Source organism: Caretta caretta, chromosome 5 (assembly GCF_965140235.1).
Source record: "Caretta caretta isolate rCarCar2 chromosome 5, rCarCar1.hap1, whole genome shotgun sequence".
NCBI classification, from domain to species: domain Eukaryota; kingdom Metazoa; phylum Chordata; order Testudines; family Cheloniidae; genus Caretta; species Caretta caretta.
The window spans coordinates 89,110,781-89,128,827 of NC_134210.1; the positions used below are offsets into that span (position 1 = coordinate 89,110,781).

Here is an 18,047-nt window from a genome sequence, read left to right on the forward strand (position 1 = left end):
GTAAGTGTTTACAGGATCAGGGCCTTAGAGTTTAATAAGTTGTATTATTTTCACACCATATGGTTGATCTGAGGTATTTTACATAATATTTGGGGGCCAATGAATCTTACCTTATCTTTACCAGTGTAACAAATGTAGAAAAATAATTTAATATTGTAAAATCATATTTTCAAAATGGTTCTTATACATGCACTAAAAATATTTTAATGACCTCTGTAAGTAATATTTCTGATACTCTTGTTTGCTCACCATGAAGTGTTGGTGAACTTTAACCAGAAACTTGTCTTTACCTCTCTGGCTATAGCAGAGCTATCACTCTTCTGTAATATGTCATCCTCATGATGTTACTACTCTTTATTACATGTTTCTCCCCCATTCAGAGTTACACAGTTTAGGATGATTTTAATTAAATGGCTTCAAGTTTCAATTAGTATTTTTAGATTAAAAGTTGATTTAATACCTGAAAAATATTCATATCCAAAACTAAATCATTCTACAGTATGTACACTTACGGAATTATGTATAACAGATTACAAAACAAGCAAAACAAATATCATAACCAGCAAAATCGTCCTACTTATAGAACTTAGGCATTAGCATTACAAAAAAAAAGTCATTGTTATACCAACAAAAATACTGTAATTCAGAACTATCAATATTAGTCAAAGTGCTTGGTTTTTAAATATTTTTATGATGTTTTAGTCATTCAAACTTCTTCCCAGAGATTATTTTTCTTTTAAAGTCCTATTAAGCCATTGCCAAACTATTATTTAAAAATTGCTTACCGCAAAAATTCCAGTCACCTGTGTACTAATATTTGTGATAATTTAAATGCTTGTAATATAATTGAAAAAAGCAACATTATTTTCATAGACTCCATACTGAGTGTCTACTTGCTGGAATATATTTAAACTGAGAAACCGGAGAAGGACCTTTCTGAACAGCAGAAAGTAAACACATCACCCGTAAACAACGTATTTAAACCTACCATTAAGAACTATTGCAAACAATTGAATTAGTCATTTGGTCTTTAAAATATAATAGATCACATGCATTTTCTAAAGCATTAACACTTCCACTGTTTGCACAGGAACAAATCTTTTTTCAGCTGAACCGCAACAGAATGTAAACCAGATATTGTTTAAGGCCCCTTTCCTGCAAACATATACCTGCTTAACTTTACTACTGTAACCCCATTGATTTCAATAGTACTATTCACAGTTGTGAAGTACAGCACATGTATAAGTGTTTGCATGATGAGGGCCTTAGCGGTGTATAATTTAGTGCTTGTTGCTGTTGACTTGGAAATAAATGTTAATTTAAAATGTGAAATTCCATCCGATGAAAACTATTTAGTCCTTGAAATTTTGTCTGTAGCTGTTGAAAACAAGTCTGGTAACAAATAAGAAATTCTGTGATCATTATTTAAGAGCTGCTTATGACTCTCCATGATATCAATATTTTCCATTCACATAGACAAAAATAGAGTTTTTCTAGTATCTTTCAGTGTCTTAGAGATTTCTGATCTTCAGAGCTGGAGAGTAAATGATACCTTTGTAGTATAGCAAGGCATAGATTCTGTAAAAGGAGAAAAAGTATACTATTTAAAATTTCAGCTATATGTTCATCAAGTAAACAGTTATATTTAAACCTTGCCCAGAAATAGCTCGATGTCTTCATTTTATTTCAAAGGTGAACTATAACAGCAAATGATTTGTGTACTAGTTTTCATAGATTCTGTTGGTCTGTGTTATGCAGAATGTCAACCTAAATGATCATAACTGGCCTTAAAGTTCTTGCCTTAAAATTGAAACTCCATCTACAAGGGTGAATGTATTTTGTGCCTGTGTGACTTCACAGGATTAGCACTTGTAGAAATAATTTTAAAATATATATTTATTGATTTGCAGTTCACTTTTACCAAAAAAACCCAACAAAACACCATAGTGTTTTTATTAATAATAATAATAATAATAAATTTATATTTGCACCAAAATAAATGAGTATATATCCAATGCCCTGTGCTCCCAGGACAATTTTTAAAGATATATTCATTTAAAAAAATCTGTCAATTATCCCAGATCGAACCAAATAACCCAGGAACACCACAAATGAATGGACTTCCTCACATAGGACATCCCCACTAGTCATGCACTACACCCTTGTTTTGTACACATCTCCCAGGCCTTTAAGGCCAAATTCTGATCTGATATTTTCTGTTTTTTTCCCCCTCAGTAGTGGTGCTGCTAAGGGAGCGGAGGGGGTGACCCAGTTCTAGAGTATAATTCCACGTTCAGTGTGGGCCTGTTCTCTACTCAGGGCATCTTGGCATAATAACCACCATAATTAGGGCCCTACCAAATTCATGGCCATGAAAAATGCATCGCGGGCCGTGAAATCTGATCTTTCCCCATGAAATCTGGTCTTTTGTGTGCTTTTACCCTATACTACACAGATTTCACAGGGGAAACCAGCATTTCTCTAATTGGGGGTCCTGACCCAAAAGGGAGTTGCAGGGGAGATCACAAGGTTATTTTAGGGGGGTTATGGTATTGCCACCCTTACGTCTCTCTGCTTTCAGATCATGGTGGCTAGAGAACAGCAGCTGTTAGCTGGGCACCAGCTCTGAAGGCAGTGCAATACCATACCATGCCACCCTTACTTCTGCACTGCTATCTTCAGAGCTGGGCAGCCAGAGAGTGGCGGCCGCTGATTGAGGGCCCATCTCTACAGGCAGCAGCGCAGAAGGAAGGGTGGCAATACCATACCAGGCCATCCCTACTTCTGTGCTGCTGCTGCCGGTGGCTCTGCCTTCAGAGCTGGGCTCCCGGCCAGCAGCCACCGCTCTCCAGATGCCCAGCTCTGAAGGCAGCGCCACCGTCGGCAGCAGCACAGAAGTAAGTCTAGCAGTACCACAACCCCCACCCTAAAAATAACCTTGCAACCCCCACACAACTCCTTTATGAGTCAAGACCCCTAAAATTACAACACTGAAATTTCAAATTTAAATAGCTGAAATCATGAAACTTACGATTTTTAAACTATCACCAAAATGTACCATGACTTTGGTAGGGCCCTAACCATAAGGAATTTTGACCCCTCCACAGAGTTTGTATATGTTTGTTCAGATCCAGAGCTCTGATTCCAGCATCTCTCATCAAAACAGATCTGAAAGCTCATCTTCTTTTGAAAAAAAGACACAAAAGAATTTTCACCCTTGTCCAATAGCATATAGAACTTCTACAGCTTTTAAAATTGCATATTTCATGTGCTCTTACATACAATTGTGCTCTTACACTTGTCTTCACTTTTTATAAAGATTCAGGATATTGTTGATCTCTGTATAAAGCCAAGCATATTATTTTGATGTGGCCAGAAAATCTTTATGAAATCTACATTTATATCAGAAATAATGGGAGATTTACTAAAAATTTAGTGCATATACCTCTTTCTTTTATATCTGCAATGTAAGCTTTCATAAATTCTTTCTCAAATTGCTCCCGATCACGTTCACTTTCTATGATATCTTCGGTATTGTGATACAAGATTGTTTCAAGAGGATTATCCTTAAGGCTTATAAATCTGTAGAAAAAGAAATATTAACATGAAAGGATAACTTCTTAACATGAGCAGCCGAATGTAGTTTGCTATATGTCAACTATGGATTATGTTACACATTTTTCCCCCGTTCTGAAATTACAAACAGTTTGAATTGATTAGCTCTAGAAATTATATTTACTAACTTGTCTTGTTTGGGTGGATCTCACATACAGTCCATGCATGTGACCAACAGGCCAGTCAGTTTTATTAGCCAGTTAACCTTACTTAAAAGTAGCAGCTTGCAGGCAGAGGGGGAGTTGTGAAGAACCTATGCTTAAGTAATTGAACAAAAGTGTTTTATAGTCTTTCTATTATGGAGCAAGTAAATATTTTAGGTAGCACTGTCTTTACACTCTGTTCTCCCTAATACAATTCAGTACATCCATACTGCAATATTTTTTTCTGTCGGAATAGAGTTTTAGCATTTTGGGGCGTCTGTACATATCACACTTCACAACATCTGACCAGCTGTCCCATAATTGTACAGCAACTCCTGATCAGAACAAGAAACTTCAACATAGATCCCATCCTATCCATGTTTCACAGCATTCCAGGATTTAGTCAGAATTCCTTAGTTGATGATGCATACCCTTGGGAGTTAGAGTTACTTCCCAACATCCATTACAACAGAGAAGTTCAGTCTGCATGCTTTTTTGTCATGTTTGTAAATATACTAAACCAATACTTTGAAAATGAAAATCACATGGTTGCACAAACTGCTCAGTAATTCCATGCACAAAGTATGTGTACATAATTCTGAAAATCTGGGCCATCTCTTTAAAGCAACAAAAATTAATTAATCAGTGAAATTTCCACTGTCGTCAAAAGAAAAAATATCATTCCAATTAATCATATCGCATAGTAACACTACCAGGAACTGCTCTTTCATATTCAGATGACTTCAGGTCCTAAATCCTGAGTGTCAAATCAAGACATAGGATTATCATAGTTACAAATGGGAAGGACTTACAAATCCATCGATCTGCAATTATAGAATACAGTCTCTCAACCAAGAATATACACGTTATTAAACCAACACAAGCACTGAATGTTGATGAGGCAATAAAGTCTCAGTACAAGTACAAAAAGAAAAGGAGTACTTGTGGCACCTTAGAGACTAACCAATTTATTTGAGCGTGAGCTTTTGTGAGCTACAGCTCACTTCATCGGATGCATACCGTGGAAACTGCAGAAGTACAAGTACAAAAGCACACCTTGGTAGTAGGTGAAATATCAGAACCCTGAGGTAAACTTGTACAATTCCTCACTGGACTTCGGTGATTTCCTTGCCCTTAAAGAGTGGTTCTCATATAAATGAGGTCAGAATTTTGCCCCAGGTTTGGTGAAAGTTGCACAGGTAACAACATACCCAGCCCAGCAAGCATGAACGCAGAATCCAATAAAAGGAAAGGAAAAGAGAATTGTACAACTGTTTTGAGGACCATTACTGCACTGGGTCACATACCTTTCTACTTTTGAGTATATTCATTTCTCCCTAACTATTACTTACTTTAAACCTGTGGGTGATTCACAAACGTCTGTGGGTATCTCGACCAGATCATCCCCACTAACCACCAGCAAGCTGAGCTTTGGCATGTTGAGCAAAGCTCGTGGAAGATAAGTCAACTTGTTTTTCTGCAGGAGAAATGTCTGCAGTTCATCGAGCCTAAGGAAGCATAACAGAGAAACATGTCTTAAAAATACAATATATTTTAAAGATCTTTTATTATATATGTGTATCTATTCAAACACCAACTGTTAATTGCTTCCTCTGGGAAAGAAGTATGCAAATATTCACATGAACCATATGCTTTTCCTTATGCTGTTTTGTATTTTTCACAGAACACTCCATTGACTTCAATGGGAAGTTTCATGCATGGTTTGACAAGATAGATGTTAATAATACACCTGTGAGAAGAACTAAAAGTTGTGCCCAAATCAGAAGCTAGAGTAGCAGTGTGCACTTTCGTGGTGCAGTGAAGGTTTGTGCACACGATGCCATGCCACACAATGTGATGCAAAGTTCTCATTATCTCATTCTGTCAGAAAGTCATGAAAATATAGGTGGGAACAAAAATCTATATGGAAACTACTTATAAGAGTCGTGACCAGGATTTGGCCTTTATTTTGTTTCCCCAAATATACAAGTACAACTGAAATCAATGTAAAGGACCTAATGTTGTGGTTTAGGAAGTAGGCTCCTTTCATTTGTGTTAAAAAAAAAAAAAGGAGGACTTGTGGCACCTTAGAGACTAACAAATTTATTTGAGCATAAGCTTTCATGAGCTACAGCTAACTTATCGGATGCATTCAGTGGAAAATAGAGTGGGGAGATTTATATACACAGAGACCATGAAACAACGGGTGTTACCATACACACTGTAACGAGAGTGATCACTTAAGGTGAGCTTTTACCAGCAGGAGAGCCCGAGGGGTGGGGGGACCTTTTGAAGTGATAATCAAGGTGGGCCATTTCCAGCAGTTGACAAGAACATCTGTGGAACAGTGTGTGGGGGGGGAATAAACATGGGGAAATAGTTTTACTTTGTGTAATGACCCATCCACTCCCAGTCTTTATTCAAGCCTAAGTTAATTGTATCCAGTTTGCAAATTAATTCCAATTCAGCAGTCTCTCGTTGGAGTCTGTTTTTGAAGGTTTTTTGTTGAAGAATTGCCACTTTTAGGTCTTTAATCGAGTGACCAAACAGATTGAAGTGCTCTCCGACTGGTTTTTGAATGTCATAATTCTTGACATCTGATTTGTGTCCATTTATTCTTTTATGTAGAGACTATCCATTTTGGCCAATGTACACGGCAGAGGGGTATTGGTGGCACATGATGGCATATATCACATTGGTAGATGTGCAGGTGAACGAGCCTCTGATAGTGTGGCTGTTGTGATTAGGCCCTATGATGGTGCCCCCTGAATAGATATGTGGACACAGTTGGCAGCGGGCTTTGTTGCAAGGATAGGTTCCTGGGTTCGTGGTTCTGTTATGTGGTGTGTGGTTGCTGGTGAGTATTTGCTTCAGGTTGGGGGGCTGTCTGTAAGCAAGGACTGGCCTGTCTCCTGAGATCTGTGAGAGTGATGGGTCATCCTTCAGGGTAGGTTGTAGATCCTTGATGATGTGTTGGAGAGGTTTTAGTTGGGGGCTGAAGGTGATGGCTAGTGGCGTTCTGTTGTTTTCTTTGTTGTAAAATAATTTTTCTTTGTAAAAATGTTGGCATACTGTGGGGCCATGTGTTGGATCATATTAAAGAAGTTCTGTATTAAAATCACAAATGAGTTTGATTCCCCATAGTTTAAATTCCAGGGTATTACTAATTAAGAGGTCTCTTGGTTTTTGGTACTGTTTCTCTCCCTCTATGTGTGAAACTTGCAAGCTGCTAATTGTGTTAGTACATTCTAAGACAGAGTCGTTCTCAAAGCAATTATTTGTAACAACAACTACTCACACAGAGAGAGACTCAAAGCAATACTCTGTAACAACAGAAACATCACCCAGAGACTCCCCGTCCTTTTGTTGTATTCATCTCGCTTTGTTAACAATTGTGATTAAAATAGAGATAGAGGATGTATGTGGATGGATGCTTGGTGTGGATAATAACTGAATGATCTGGGAGGTGTCAGCCTAAGAATCCAGTGTCCATCGGCTGAAGAAGGCGTCAAGTGGAAATAACCAGAGGACCCCCCGGAGGGCAGACTGGAATCCACCCAACAGCCTCAAGAATGGGAGAACCAAAGAACAAGATAACATCTGGCAGCACGGAGCCATCAGGAATGTGACATCTGCTGATTGATTCAGCAACAGCATGATGAAGCAATTCCCATAGACTGGCATAGGAAGAAATTCCTATAAAAATGGACTCTAGAAAGTGAGAACTTTGGGGTCTGATTCTGCAAACTAACTTCCAGGAGCATCAGATGAGCATCTGACAAGGCCCTGCTCCCTCCTCATGTCCAGGCCACCTGGCCAGTGGCTTGGCATGAGCAACTCTAAGGCTGGTAACTATGATAACCTTGCAGAACCTGTGTGTGTGTGTGTTTGTATGAATGAATGTGTGAATAAATATGAAATTGAATGGAATGTTATAGTTATAACTAACTGCTTACTATGATTCTTTCTGTATTCACAATAAATGTGGCATTTTGCCTTTTCCCCTTTAATAAGATCCTGCTGGTTTTTATTTTATTGGTATAACACATGCGGGTTATACCATAGCAGTGCCGCTGATTTGAAGGTATACATTGTCCCCAAATATGAAATAGTTATGGGTGAGGACAAAGTCACAAAGTTCAGCCACCAAGTTTGCCGTGACTTTATCGGGGATACTGTTCCTGATGGCTTGTAGTCCATTTTTGTGTGGAATGTTAGTGTAGAGGGCTTCTACATCCATAGTGACAGGTTTCAGAGGAACAGCCGTGTTAGTCTGTATTCGCAAAAAGAAAAGGAGTACTTGTGGCACCTTAGAGACTAACCAATGCTGCAGTTTCCACGGTAAACATCTGATGAAGTGAGCTGTAGCTCACGAAAGCTCATGCTCAAATAAATTGGTTAGTCTCTAAGGTGCCACAAGTACTCCTTTTCTTTTTACATCCATAGTGGCTAGGATGATGTTTTCAGGAAGATCACCGATGGATTGTAGTTTCCTCAGGAAGTCAGTGGTGTCTCGAAGATAGCTGGGAGTGCTGGTAGCGTAGGGCCTGAGGAGGGAGCCAGACAATCCTGTTGTCAGGGTGCCAGTGCCTGAGATGATGGGATGCCCAGGATTTCCAGGTTTATGGATCTTGAGTAGTAGATAGAATATGCCAGGTCGGGGTTCCAGAGGTGTGTCTGTGCGGATTTGTTCTTGTGCTTTTTCAGGGAGTTTCTTGAGCAAATGGTGTAGTTTCTTTTGGTAACCCTCAGTGGGATCAGAGGGTAATGGCTTGTAGAAAGTGGTGTTGGAGAGCTGCTGAGCAGCCTCTTGTTCATATTCCGACCTATTCATGATGACAACAGCACCTCCTTTGTCAGCCTTTTTGATTATGATGTCAGAGTTGTTTCTGAGGCTGTGAATGGCATTACATAACTATTTTTGTTTTGCACGGCTGAGGTTATGGGGTAAGTGATGCTGCTTTTCCACAAATTCAGCCCGTGCACGTCGGCAGAAGCACTCTTTGTAGAAGTCCAGTCTGTTGTTTCAACCTTCAGGAGGAGTCCACCCAGAATCCTTCTTTTTGTAGTCTTGGTAGGAAGCTCTCTGTGGGTTAGTATGTTGTTCAGAGGTGTGTTGGAAATATTCCTTGAGTCGGAGTCATCGAAAATAGGATTCTAGGTCACCACAGAACTGTATCATGTTTGTGGGGATGGAGGGGCTGAAGGAGAGGCCCCGAGACAGGACAGATTCTTCTGCTGGGCTAAGAGTACAGTTGGATAGATTAACAATATTGCTGGGTGGGTTAAGGGAATGACTGTTGTGGCCCCTTGTGGCATGTAGTAGTTTAGAAAGTTTAGTGTCCTTTTTCTTTTGTAGAGAAGCAAAGTATGTGTTGTAAATGGCTTGTCTAGTTTTTGTAAAGACCAGCCATGAGGAAGTTTGTGTGGAAGGTTGTTTTTTATGAGAGTATCCAGTTTTGAGAGCTCATTCTTAATCTTTCCCTATTTGCTGTGGAGGATTATTGATAAGGTGGTTCTGCAGTTTTTTTGAGAGTGTGTGGCACAAGCTGTCAGCATAGTCTGTGTGGTATGTAGATTATGTAATGTATTTTTGCCTTCAGTCCATGTTTATTCCCCCTCCCCACACCCCATTCCTCAGACGTTCTTGTCAACTGCTGGAAATGGCCCACCTTGATTATCACTAAAAAGATTTCCCCCCCCCCCTCCTGCTGGTAATAGCTCACCTTACCTGATCACTCTCGTTACAATGCGTAACATCCATTGTTTCATGTTCTCTGTGTATATAAAATCTCCCCACTGTATCTTCCACTGCATGCATCCGATGAAGTGAGCTGTAGCTCACGAAAGCTTATGCTCAAATAAATTTGTTAGTCTCTAAGATGCCACAAGTACTCCTTTTCTTTTTGCAGATACAGACTAACATGGCTGCTACTCTGAAACCGTTCACTTGTGTTGTGCCCCTTGTCCTTTCTTCACACAATAGTAATTTGCGGCTGAACATTTGCTCTTGAGAGTGAATGTGGGGGCCAGAACTATAAAACCCGAGGAACTATTGTTTTTCTCATTCACCCAGTATAAGTGCTGGTTCTACTGTGAGAATAGTGATGCAGCTGTATTGCATGAGAGACTCACACATTTCCTTTGAGTTCCAGAAGGTATGGCAGGTGATGCTTCAGCACATTAAACAGTGTTGCTAACGCTCATGATTTTTATTGTGAACCTCCTGATATTTGGTGTTTTTCTTAAAGCTCCAGTGGCTGGAATCAGCAGATTGCAGAATAATCTCAACATTATATATAGAGAGAGAAAGAGTAAAAGTTTCTAGTCCTCATACTTGCAGAGAAAAGATTGAAGCAAGAGCACTCTGAAATCTCAAAAACCAGAAGGTTAATAAAAAAAACCCAAAATGTATATATATTAAAATTCATTATTTTTAATCCAATCTCTTGATTTAGAGGGGCCTAGCTGAGAGTTTTAATATTTGGAGTTAGCAATGCTAGGTTACCAGCTGGAAGAAACTTTGTAATGGGTTGGGTTAAAACCCCATTGATGTTGATAGGCGTGAACTCACGCTTTAGTTATCATAACTGTAAACATATGTCCCATCTGAGACCAAAGGTGTGTATGAACTCACTCAGGAGCTTATGGGCTGAGTATTGCTTTGGGTCGGGAGGGGTGTGTGACAAACAAATACTGAGGTCACAGGCAAGAACAGAGAGAAAGAAGCAAAGGAAATGAAGCAAGAAAGCCAAGTAGTAGCCCGTGAGCACGGTGTGACCCTGGAAAAAGCAAGAGAGAGAGTGAAACCAGATATTATAGGGATAACAGAAAAATGGTAGACTAGTAGTCGTGGCTAGATTATAGCTATTGAAGGGTATTTCCTGTTCAGGAAAGAGAGAAAAAAAATAGTGGAGTAGCATTGTATATTAATGATGAGGTACACTGTAAAGAAATTAGAAGTGATGGAATGGATAAAATGGAATCTATTTGGTTCAAAATCACTTTGGGGAAGAAATCTAACTAATGCTCCACAAGGACAGATCTTGGGGTATGCTACAGCCCCCCAGGATCTGATATGGATACGGATAGAGACCTCTTTAATATTTGTAATGAAATAAATACTACTTGGAATTGTGTGATTATAGGAAACTTTAATTTCTTAAAAAGCAAAGGAGTACTTGTGGCCCCTTAGAGACTAACAAATTTATTTGAGCATAAGCTTCCGTGAGCTACAGCTCACTTCATCGGATGCATTCTACAGCTCACTTCATCGGATGCATTCACTGAATGCATCCGATGAAGTGAACTGTAGCTCATGAAAGCTTATGCTCAAATAAATTGGTTAGTCTCTAAGGTGCCACAAGTACTCCTTTTCTTTTTGCGAATACAGACTAACACGGCTGCTACTCTGAAACCTTTAATTTCTTGGATATCCATTGGAGGACAAGTGCTACTAATAATGTTAGAGCCCAGATATTCCTGGATGTGATAGCTGACAGATTTCTTGCATCAAAGTCACTGAACCAACAACAGGTGATGCCATTTTAGATTTAGTATTAGTAAGTACCAAGGACCTCACAGATGAATTGATCATCGTTCTTGATTCAAGTGATCATGAGCTAATTCAGTTTAAACTAAATGGAAGGATAAAAATAGGTATGTAACTGAGATCCTTGATTTCAAAATGGCAATCTTAAAAAACTTATGGGAGGCATTTAGGGAAGTGGACTGGACTGAAGAACAAAAGGATCTGAATGTGGAAAAGGCTTGTAATTCCTTTAAATCAAAGTTGCATAAGCTATCTGGAGCCAGCATCCCAAGCAAGGATGGGGGGAAATTGTGGGGAAGGGTTGCAGAACAAACTAGATGAACAAGCATCTCAAACAGGTTATTAAGAGAAAGCAGAAATCCTAAAAGGAATGGAAGATGGTATGGATCAGCAAGGAATGCTACCTCTTGGAGGTCAGCAGGTGTAGGGGAAAAAAGTGAGAACTGCCAAAAGCCAAGCAGAGTTGCACCTTGCAAAGGAAATTAAAAACAATTAAACCCAAGGTTCTTTAGCCATATAAATAGAAAGAAAACAAGAAAAGAGGTGGGACTGCTAAGCTCTGAGGATGGGGTGGAGATCAAAGATAATATAGGCAAGGCCCAACACCTAAATGAATACTTTGCCTCAGCTTTTAATAAGGGTAATGAGGAGCCTTGGGGTACTGCTAGGGTGGCTAATGGAAACGAGGACATGGAAGTAGAAAATACCACATCTGAGGTGGAAGTCAAACTCAAACAGCTCACTGGCCAAATTGGGGGAGCCAAATAATCCCCATCCAAGAATATTACAGGAGCTGGGAAGTGAAATTACAAGCCCAATAGCAAGGATTTGTAATGATTTTGTTGGGAGGAGGGTGGAAATTTAAAATTCATACAGATAAGTTTGCTTCCCTGCTGATGTTTATCAGGCTCTATGAGCCACATTAAGCATGCTTTGGCTTGACCTTTCTCCCCACCTCGGATTCCTTTCTGTGTAACTGCACAGCTGCTGCCCCGTCAGTTGCAAGTTTGCCGCTTCTATCTCTACACAGAACATTATGTTGCTCAGGAATAAGACAGGAAGAGCAACTAGCTAACCACAAAACAGGGACATTGACTACACACTATGTGGTAACAAACTGGAAAACTGAGGAAAATATATTTTGTTCTCCAATATCTTTCAGTAATGGAAATGATAGGCTTTACTTGTAAAATACTAGATACATTTGCAGATCGAAATGGAGTTTTCCAGTGATGATGTCCCTTTCAAACAATAATTGGTAAATTCAAATTTGCTGGTTACTGTCATGTTACTTTCTAGACAAATTTTCTAGTTCATGAGCCTATTTATGAAATGTAAGGAACTACCTGTCTATATCTTGTGGGAGATCTTTCAGTTTGTTGTTGCTAATATCCAGCCAGTGCAAACTTGACATCCGGAGTATACAAATTGGAATAGTGGGGAACTTGTTTGCTGACACATCCACAAATGTGACTTGTTTCAAGTTACTTAACTGGAAAGAAACAATGCAGTATTTTAGGTACATTCTACAGAATATCTTATGAGCAAATCATTAAACTCTTCAAATAAATATTATTGCTTCTCCAGATCACTTGGAGCATTCAGGATTGTATAATGTTTCTGATTTGTACTCAGCTTTATGCCACACACATCACACCTATCAATGTTCAGGTAGAGGGATACCAGACATAATTCCCTCCAAAACTTTTCAACACCTCTAAATCCACCAGAGAGACCTCTAAAATGAAATGTTATTTCCCCTTTTAAAAAGCCTGGAGTCTGGGAAAACAGCAACTGGGACAACGTATTGACCCTGGCCTTTCCTCAAAATAGTACAGAAAACTAACAACCAGTAAATAAAACTGTTTTGATAACTAATAGACTTAGTTATTACACACTATATAGATACTAAACAGTCATTTTTAAAAACACCATGGAGGTTTTATCAATATATCTTCTATTTACTTTAAATAGACTTCTTTGACTATAAACCCATGTAATGCATTGAAAATGTTTAGCCAAAAGACCACTTGAGAACTGCAACTTTACCAGTTCACATCAGCCTAGAATATAATCCAATATTTTTTTAAGTAAAGCTGTTTAAAAATACATTTTCTGAGTCTCAAACTAAATATATATATATATATATATATATATATATATATATATATATATATATATATATAAAATGCACTAAATCCTTTTATTAGAAGACCTGTCAAAGGAATAACATTTTTAAATAATAAACTGCTAATGTATCCAAGGTTAACTACAAATGTAAAGTAGACCAGTTTAAGAATTAAATGTGTTAAATGAAGGGCTCTGTGTACTAAATCCATTATTTACAGTAGGGCCGTCGATTAATCGCAGTTAACTCACACGATTAACTCAAAAAAATTAATTGCAATTTAAAAAATTAATCATGATTATTCACAGTTTTAATCACACTGTTAAACAATAGAATACCAATTGAAATTTATTAAATATTTTTGGATGTTTTTCTACATTTTCAAATATATTGATGCTGCATGACTGCGTGTTATGAGAATAGCTATTTTTCCATTTATTATATGCTATTGCCAAAAGATCATTTTAATATTTAATTTTGTTTTTCTTCAGAGTTTATAATCCCACAAAAATGAATTTGGCACAGAAATATGATTGTCTTGATACAAAACTTTGGTTGGGCATGCAACACAATATATGGGGCTCTAATTATATTGTCTAGGCTACAAGCCCTCATTGCGCTCTCTTTTAGGGCAATAGGAAACTAAATCTATATGGTTTCTACACAGTGTTCCAGCAAAATAGAGTTTGGATTTAATCTGTCACTAGAATGCTACCAACAAACCCCTGGGGAAAATGACACACTGGAAATTATGGCAGCTACTTTTTATATTTACTAAAGAAAATGCTATATATATTTATTTCCTTTTGAAAGACTAATGGATTTTTGCACCTCCTACAACATTTCATTTATAAACAAGCCTGCCAACCTTATCATTTTTATTTAAGCGGTTTATTTTTGCTATTTAACTTTGTTATCTGACTTTGAATCAGTCAGAATATAGGCTTTATGCAAGCTCCATTTTAAACACTGGCTGCATTTGACAGTCAAACTACCTGGCCACAGTTATTGCGGTCCTTACTGTTAATCATAATTGTCATCTTTATTTGACAAACTACCCATATTGCTTCTTATCTTAATAATTTTGCTTTTAAAGAAAATAGCCTTTGCAGCATTCCAGAGCTCCACTGCTTTTCTCTTCTCTGACAGTTAAAGTTTCAGTTGAGAGAAAAGGACACCGTGTCCCTGAGTTGAATGAGTTGTTTGATTAATGGGTGGGTTTTTATTTCTGCTTTATTTTTGTCATTGAAAGGGATTTACTGATAAGGTCTGTTGCTTGTGGTTTTAGTATGAGCTGCCCATTTCACGGCATCAGCAAATGCAAAAATCTGAAATTATGTCAATACCTAGCCAAAAAAACCCAACATTAAATTAAATACAAATATTCTGTGGCAGAAACAATCTGACTAAAACCAACATAAGCCAGGAAATACAGAGAATTAACCCAGCTATGCTCAACTGCTTTCAGTTCTCTCCAAACAATTGGTGACCTAATACATGAGGAGCCCAATTTTGCAAGAAAATCCTGGCTCCATTGAAGTCAACATGAGTTTGGTATCATTGATTTTAATGAGGCCTGGATGTCACCCAACCTCTCCTGCCAAGTTTGGATGGCACTCAACACCTTGCAGGAGCCACTCAGTAACTTGCAGGATTGGGACACATCTGTGCTGCAATACCGATGACAAGAGAACAACTCAGGTCAATTCTTTAACTCTTAGCTAACTGGCTCTTGTCAGTTTAAACCACACCCTTAACATTTCTTTTGTATGTATTTTTAAAAATTAATTATTAATTATTATTATTATTATTATTACCACCAAGGTTTTTTGCAGAAGAGTACAGCAGTTTGCAGGGAGTTGGTAACAAGAAGCATACTCTATTCTCCACCAGAGACAGGATGCTAGATGAGACTGCGGCAAAACCATTCCTAGGGTTAGAATTTGTGATTTCATCAACCCAGGATCTTGACAGTAACATAAAGAAACTCACCCCAAAGTCTTAACATAGGGGCAGGTTCCTAACTAGACGACAGAATTCTGGTAATTAAAGCATGTTAAATTGGTCCCAAAAGATTTTCAGAGGCATTGGACACCCTTATCTTGTACCACTGGAGTCAATCAGAGCAGCACATCTGAAAATCAGGCCACATTTATTTTGATGCCTAATTGTGAATTTAGGAGTTTAACTTTAGGCACCCAAGTTTTAAAATGTTGGCCCTATTTCCTTTCACCCTTTTATCTTTAAAAAATTACATATCACTTAAAGAAAACAGTGATGAAGTAAAATGTCTCATGTGTGATTTGAGAAACAAACAAAAATGCCAAATATTTCAAAGAATGAGTAAACCGGCTGCATATAAAATACTAATTATTGCTGTAACATTGGTACATGACCTACAGTAGAATGTAAAAATGCCATCAGGACTACGCTGGTGGTGAGAAGAAAAACAACCATGTACTCATTGTTTTTATTATTTATTTATATTGCAGTAGCACCTGGAGAACCCAGCCATACTGTGCTAGGTACTGTGCGCACACTGTATAATAAAATGATGGTCTCTGCTCCAGTGTTAATTCTGTAGCTCGGACAGGACCAATCCTTCTCCCGTTGAGTATATCTGCAGTGCAGTCAGTGGTGTGACAACAGCATGTAGAGACATATCCGAGCTAGCTTTGATCTAACTAGCTGGAACAACAATAGCAGTGAAGTTGCAGCAGCATAGGTGGCAGCAGAGATTAGCCCACAAGTACCCCCGGTCCCAAGCACGCTTGCATTGCTATTGCTACACAAGCTAGCTTGATCAGAGCTAGCACAGGGATGTCTAGAGCCAGTCATACATCTGATCACAATGTAGAAAGGAGCAGGATTACTAGACTATGCAAACAGCCATAAAAAGCCATGATATGTGGAAGTGTTTTAATTGGTTTTACATTTTTCCTTTGTTCCACTGACTCCTGTACTTTTGTTTCATCCCTTGATCATACATACATGACTGAAGAACTGTGTGGTAATAACAAAAGCACTATTCTGCATGAAGACCTGATCCAGCAAGAAATTTAAGCACACACTTACATTTAAGTATCAGAGGAACAGCCGTGTTAGTCTGTATTCGCAAAAAGAAAAGGAGTACTTGTGGCACCTTAGAGACTAACCAATTTATTTGAGCATGAGCTGTAGCTCACGAAAGCTCATGCTCAAATAAATTGGTTAGTCTCTAAGGTGCCACAAGTACTCCTTTTCTTTTTACATTTAAGTATGTAAATCCATTTCAGTCAATGGGACTACAAAGGTGCTTAAAATTAAGCATGTGCCTAAGTGCTTTGCTGGATTTGGGCCATATCAAGGGCCAATATCCCAAAAGGTTACTTCCTGTTGATTAGAGTTATAAATTATAAATCTTCATACTGCTAGTACTCCAACCACATGTAATCTACACATATTGATGCAATTTGCCAACGCAAAATAGCTCTGTTTTCTAGATCTCCAAATCATGTAGCGTAGGAACATGAGGGGGTGAAAATCTAGCCCCACTGAAGTCAATAACAAAACTCCCACTTACTTACCTGGACCTTGAAATTCGCACCAAGGGCTTATTTTTCATATTCTTTAATTAAAAACACTAGTTAGAAGAGCCTTGTTAATAGTATTGCATATTATTTGACCTCTAAGTAATGTTCTCATGGTAAATATCTTTTGATTTTCAAAGATCTCTTTTAAAATATATTCTGCTCCATCACCAATAAATGAAAAAAAAATGTATGTCCACTTTTATAACAGAACAGGTACAAATGCACCATTTTGTTATGCTCCCTCTGCACACTGCAGCAGCAATTAATAGAGAAATACGATTAGAGTGACACAGACGTAATGATATAAACACACAAACAAAAACATTTTGGCACAACCAGGCACTATATCCACTAAAGTTGTCATTTTGTTTGTTAAAAATGGTCATATTCATTTTAGATCTTACAGAAACACACAGTAAATCAATCAATATTTGCCACAGGGAGAATGAAAAAAAAATCAGAAGGAAGTAAATTTTATTTTCAAGCAGCCAGAAAGAATATTATAAACCAAGAAGATGACAAATGCACTAAGAACTGTAAAGCACTGGTTGACAGTTTTCTTTTAGGTTGGTAAACTAGTAACGACTCACTTTAGAAGATATACAGAGGACATTTAAAGAGACAGTACAGTACAATAGAATGTTGTCATAGGATAATATTGGCGGATGCTAAAAAAAATCAAAAAAAGATGAGAAATGTTAAGGCAAAGCTGAAAGGCACTGATCCTGTGCCTCAGTACTGACTGATATACAGGAGATATATTTTGTCTGATGGATATTGGTGTTGTGCAGTAACAATAGCTTACTGTACCACTGTGGAATTGTTGATTCTGATTAACTAAGAAACCAGGCTTTTGGGGTGCTTCAGCCAATCAGAGACCAGCTGTTCTATAAAAGTAAACGTCTTTGTTTTAAAGAATAAATTGTTTTTATTAATTAATCATAGTTTAAAACAAAACTTTTAGAGGTAAAATTCAGGAACAGTCCCCCTGTTTTAGGAGCTGAGAACAGAGGAATAAAAATGGTCTTGTAGTTATG

General features: G+C 38.0%; 1 protein-coding gene across 1 annotated transcript in view; it reads right to left on the reverse strand.

Moving 5' to 3' along the window:
* Positions 1 to 431: 431 nt before the first annotated feature.
* LRRC2 (leucine rich repeat containing 2) overlaps positions 432 to 18,047 on the reverse strand; it is an 87,312-nt gene continuing 69,696 nt past the window's right edge. Inside the window, exons 6-9 of the mRNA XM_048851564.2 lie at positions 12,657 to 12,802; positions 5,111 to 5,266; positions 3,446 to 3,582; positions 432 to 1,578 (exon numbers count right to left, since the gene is read on the reverse strand). Of these exons, the coding sequence (XP_048707521.1) occupies positions 1,529 to 1,578; positions 3,446 to 3,582; positions 5,111 to 5,266; positions 12,657 to 12,802 (489 nt within the window). The 3' untranslated portion in view covers positions 432 to 1,528. The remainder of the gene's footprint in view (positions 1,579 to 3,445; positions 3,583 to 5,110; positions 5,267 to 12,656; positions 12,803 to 18,047) is intronic.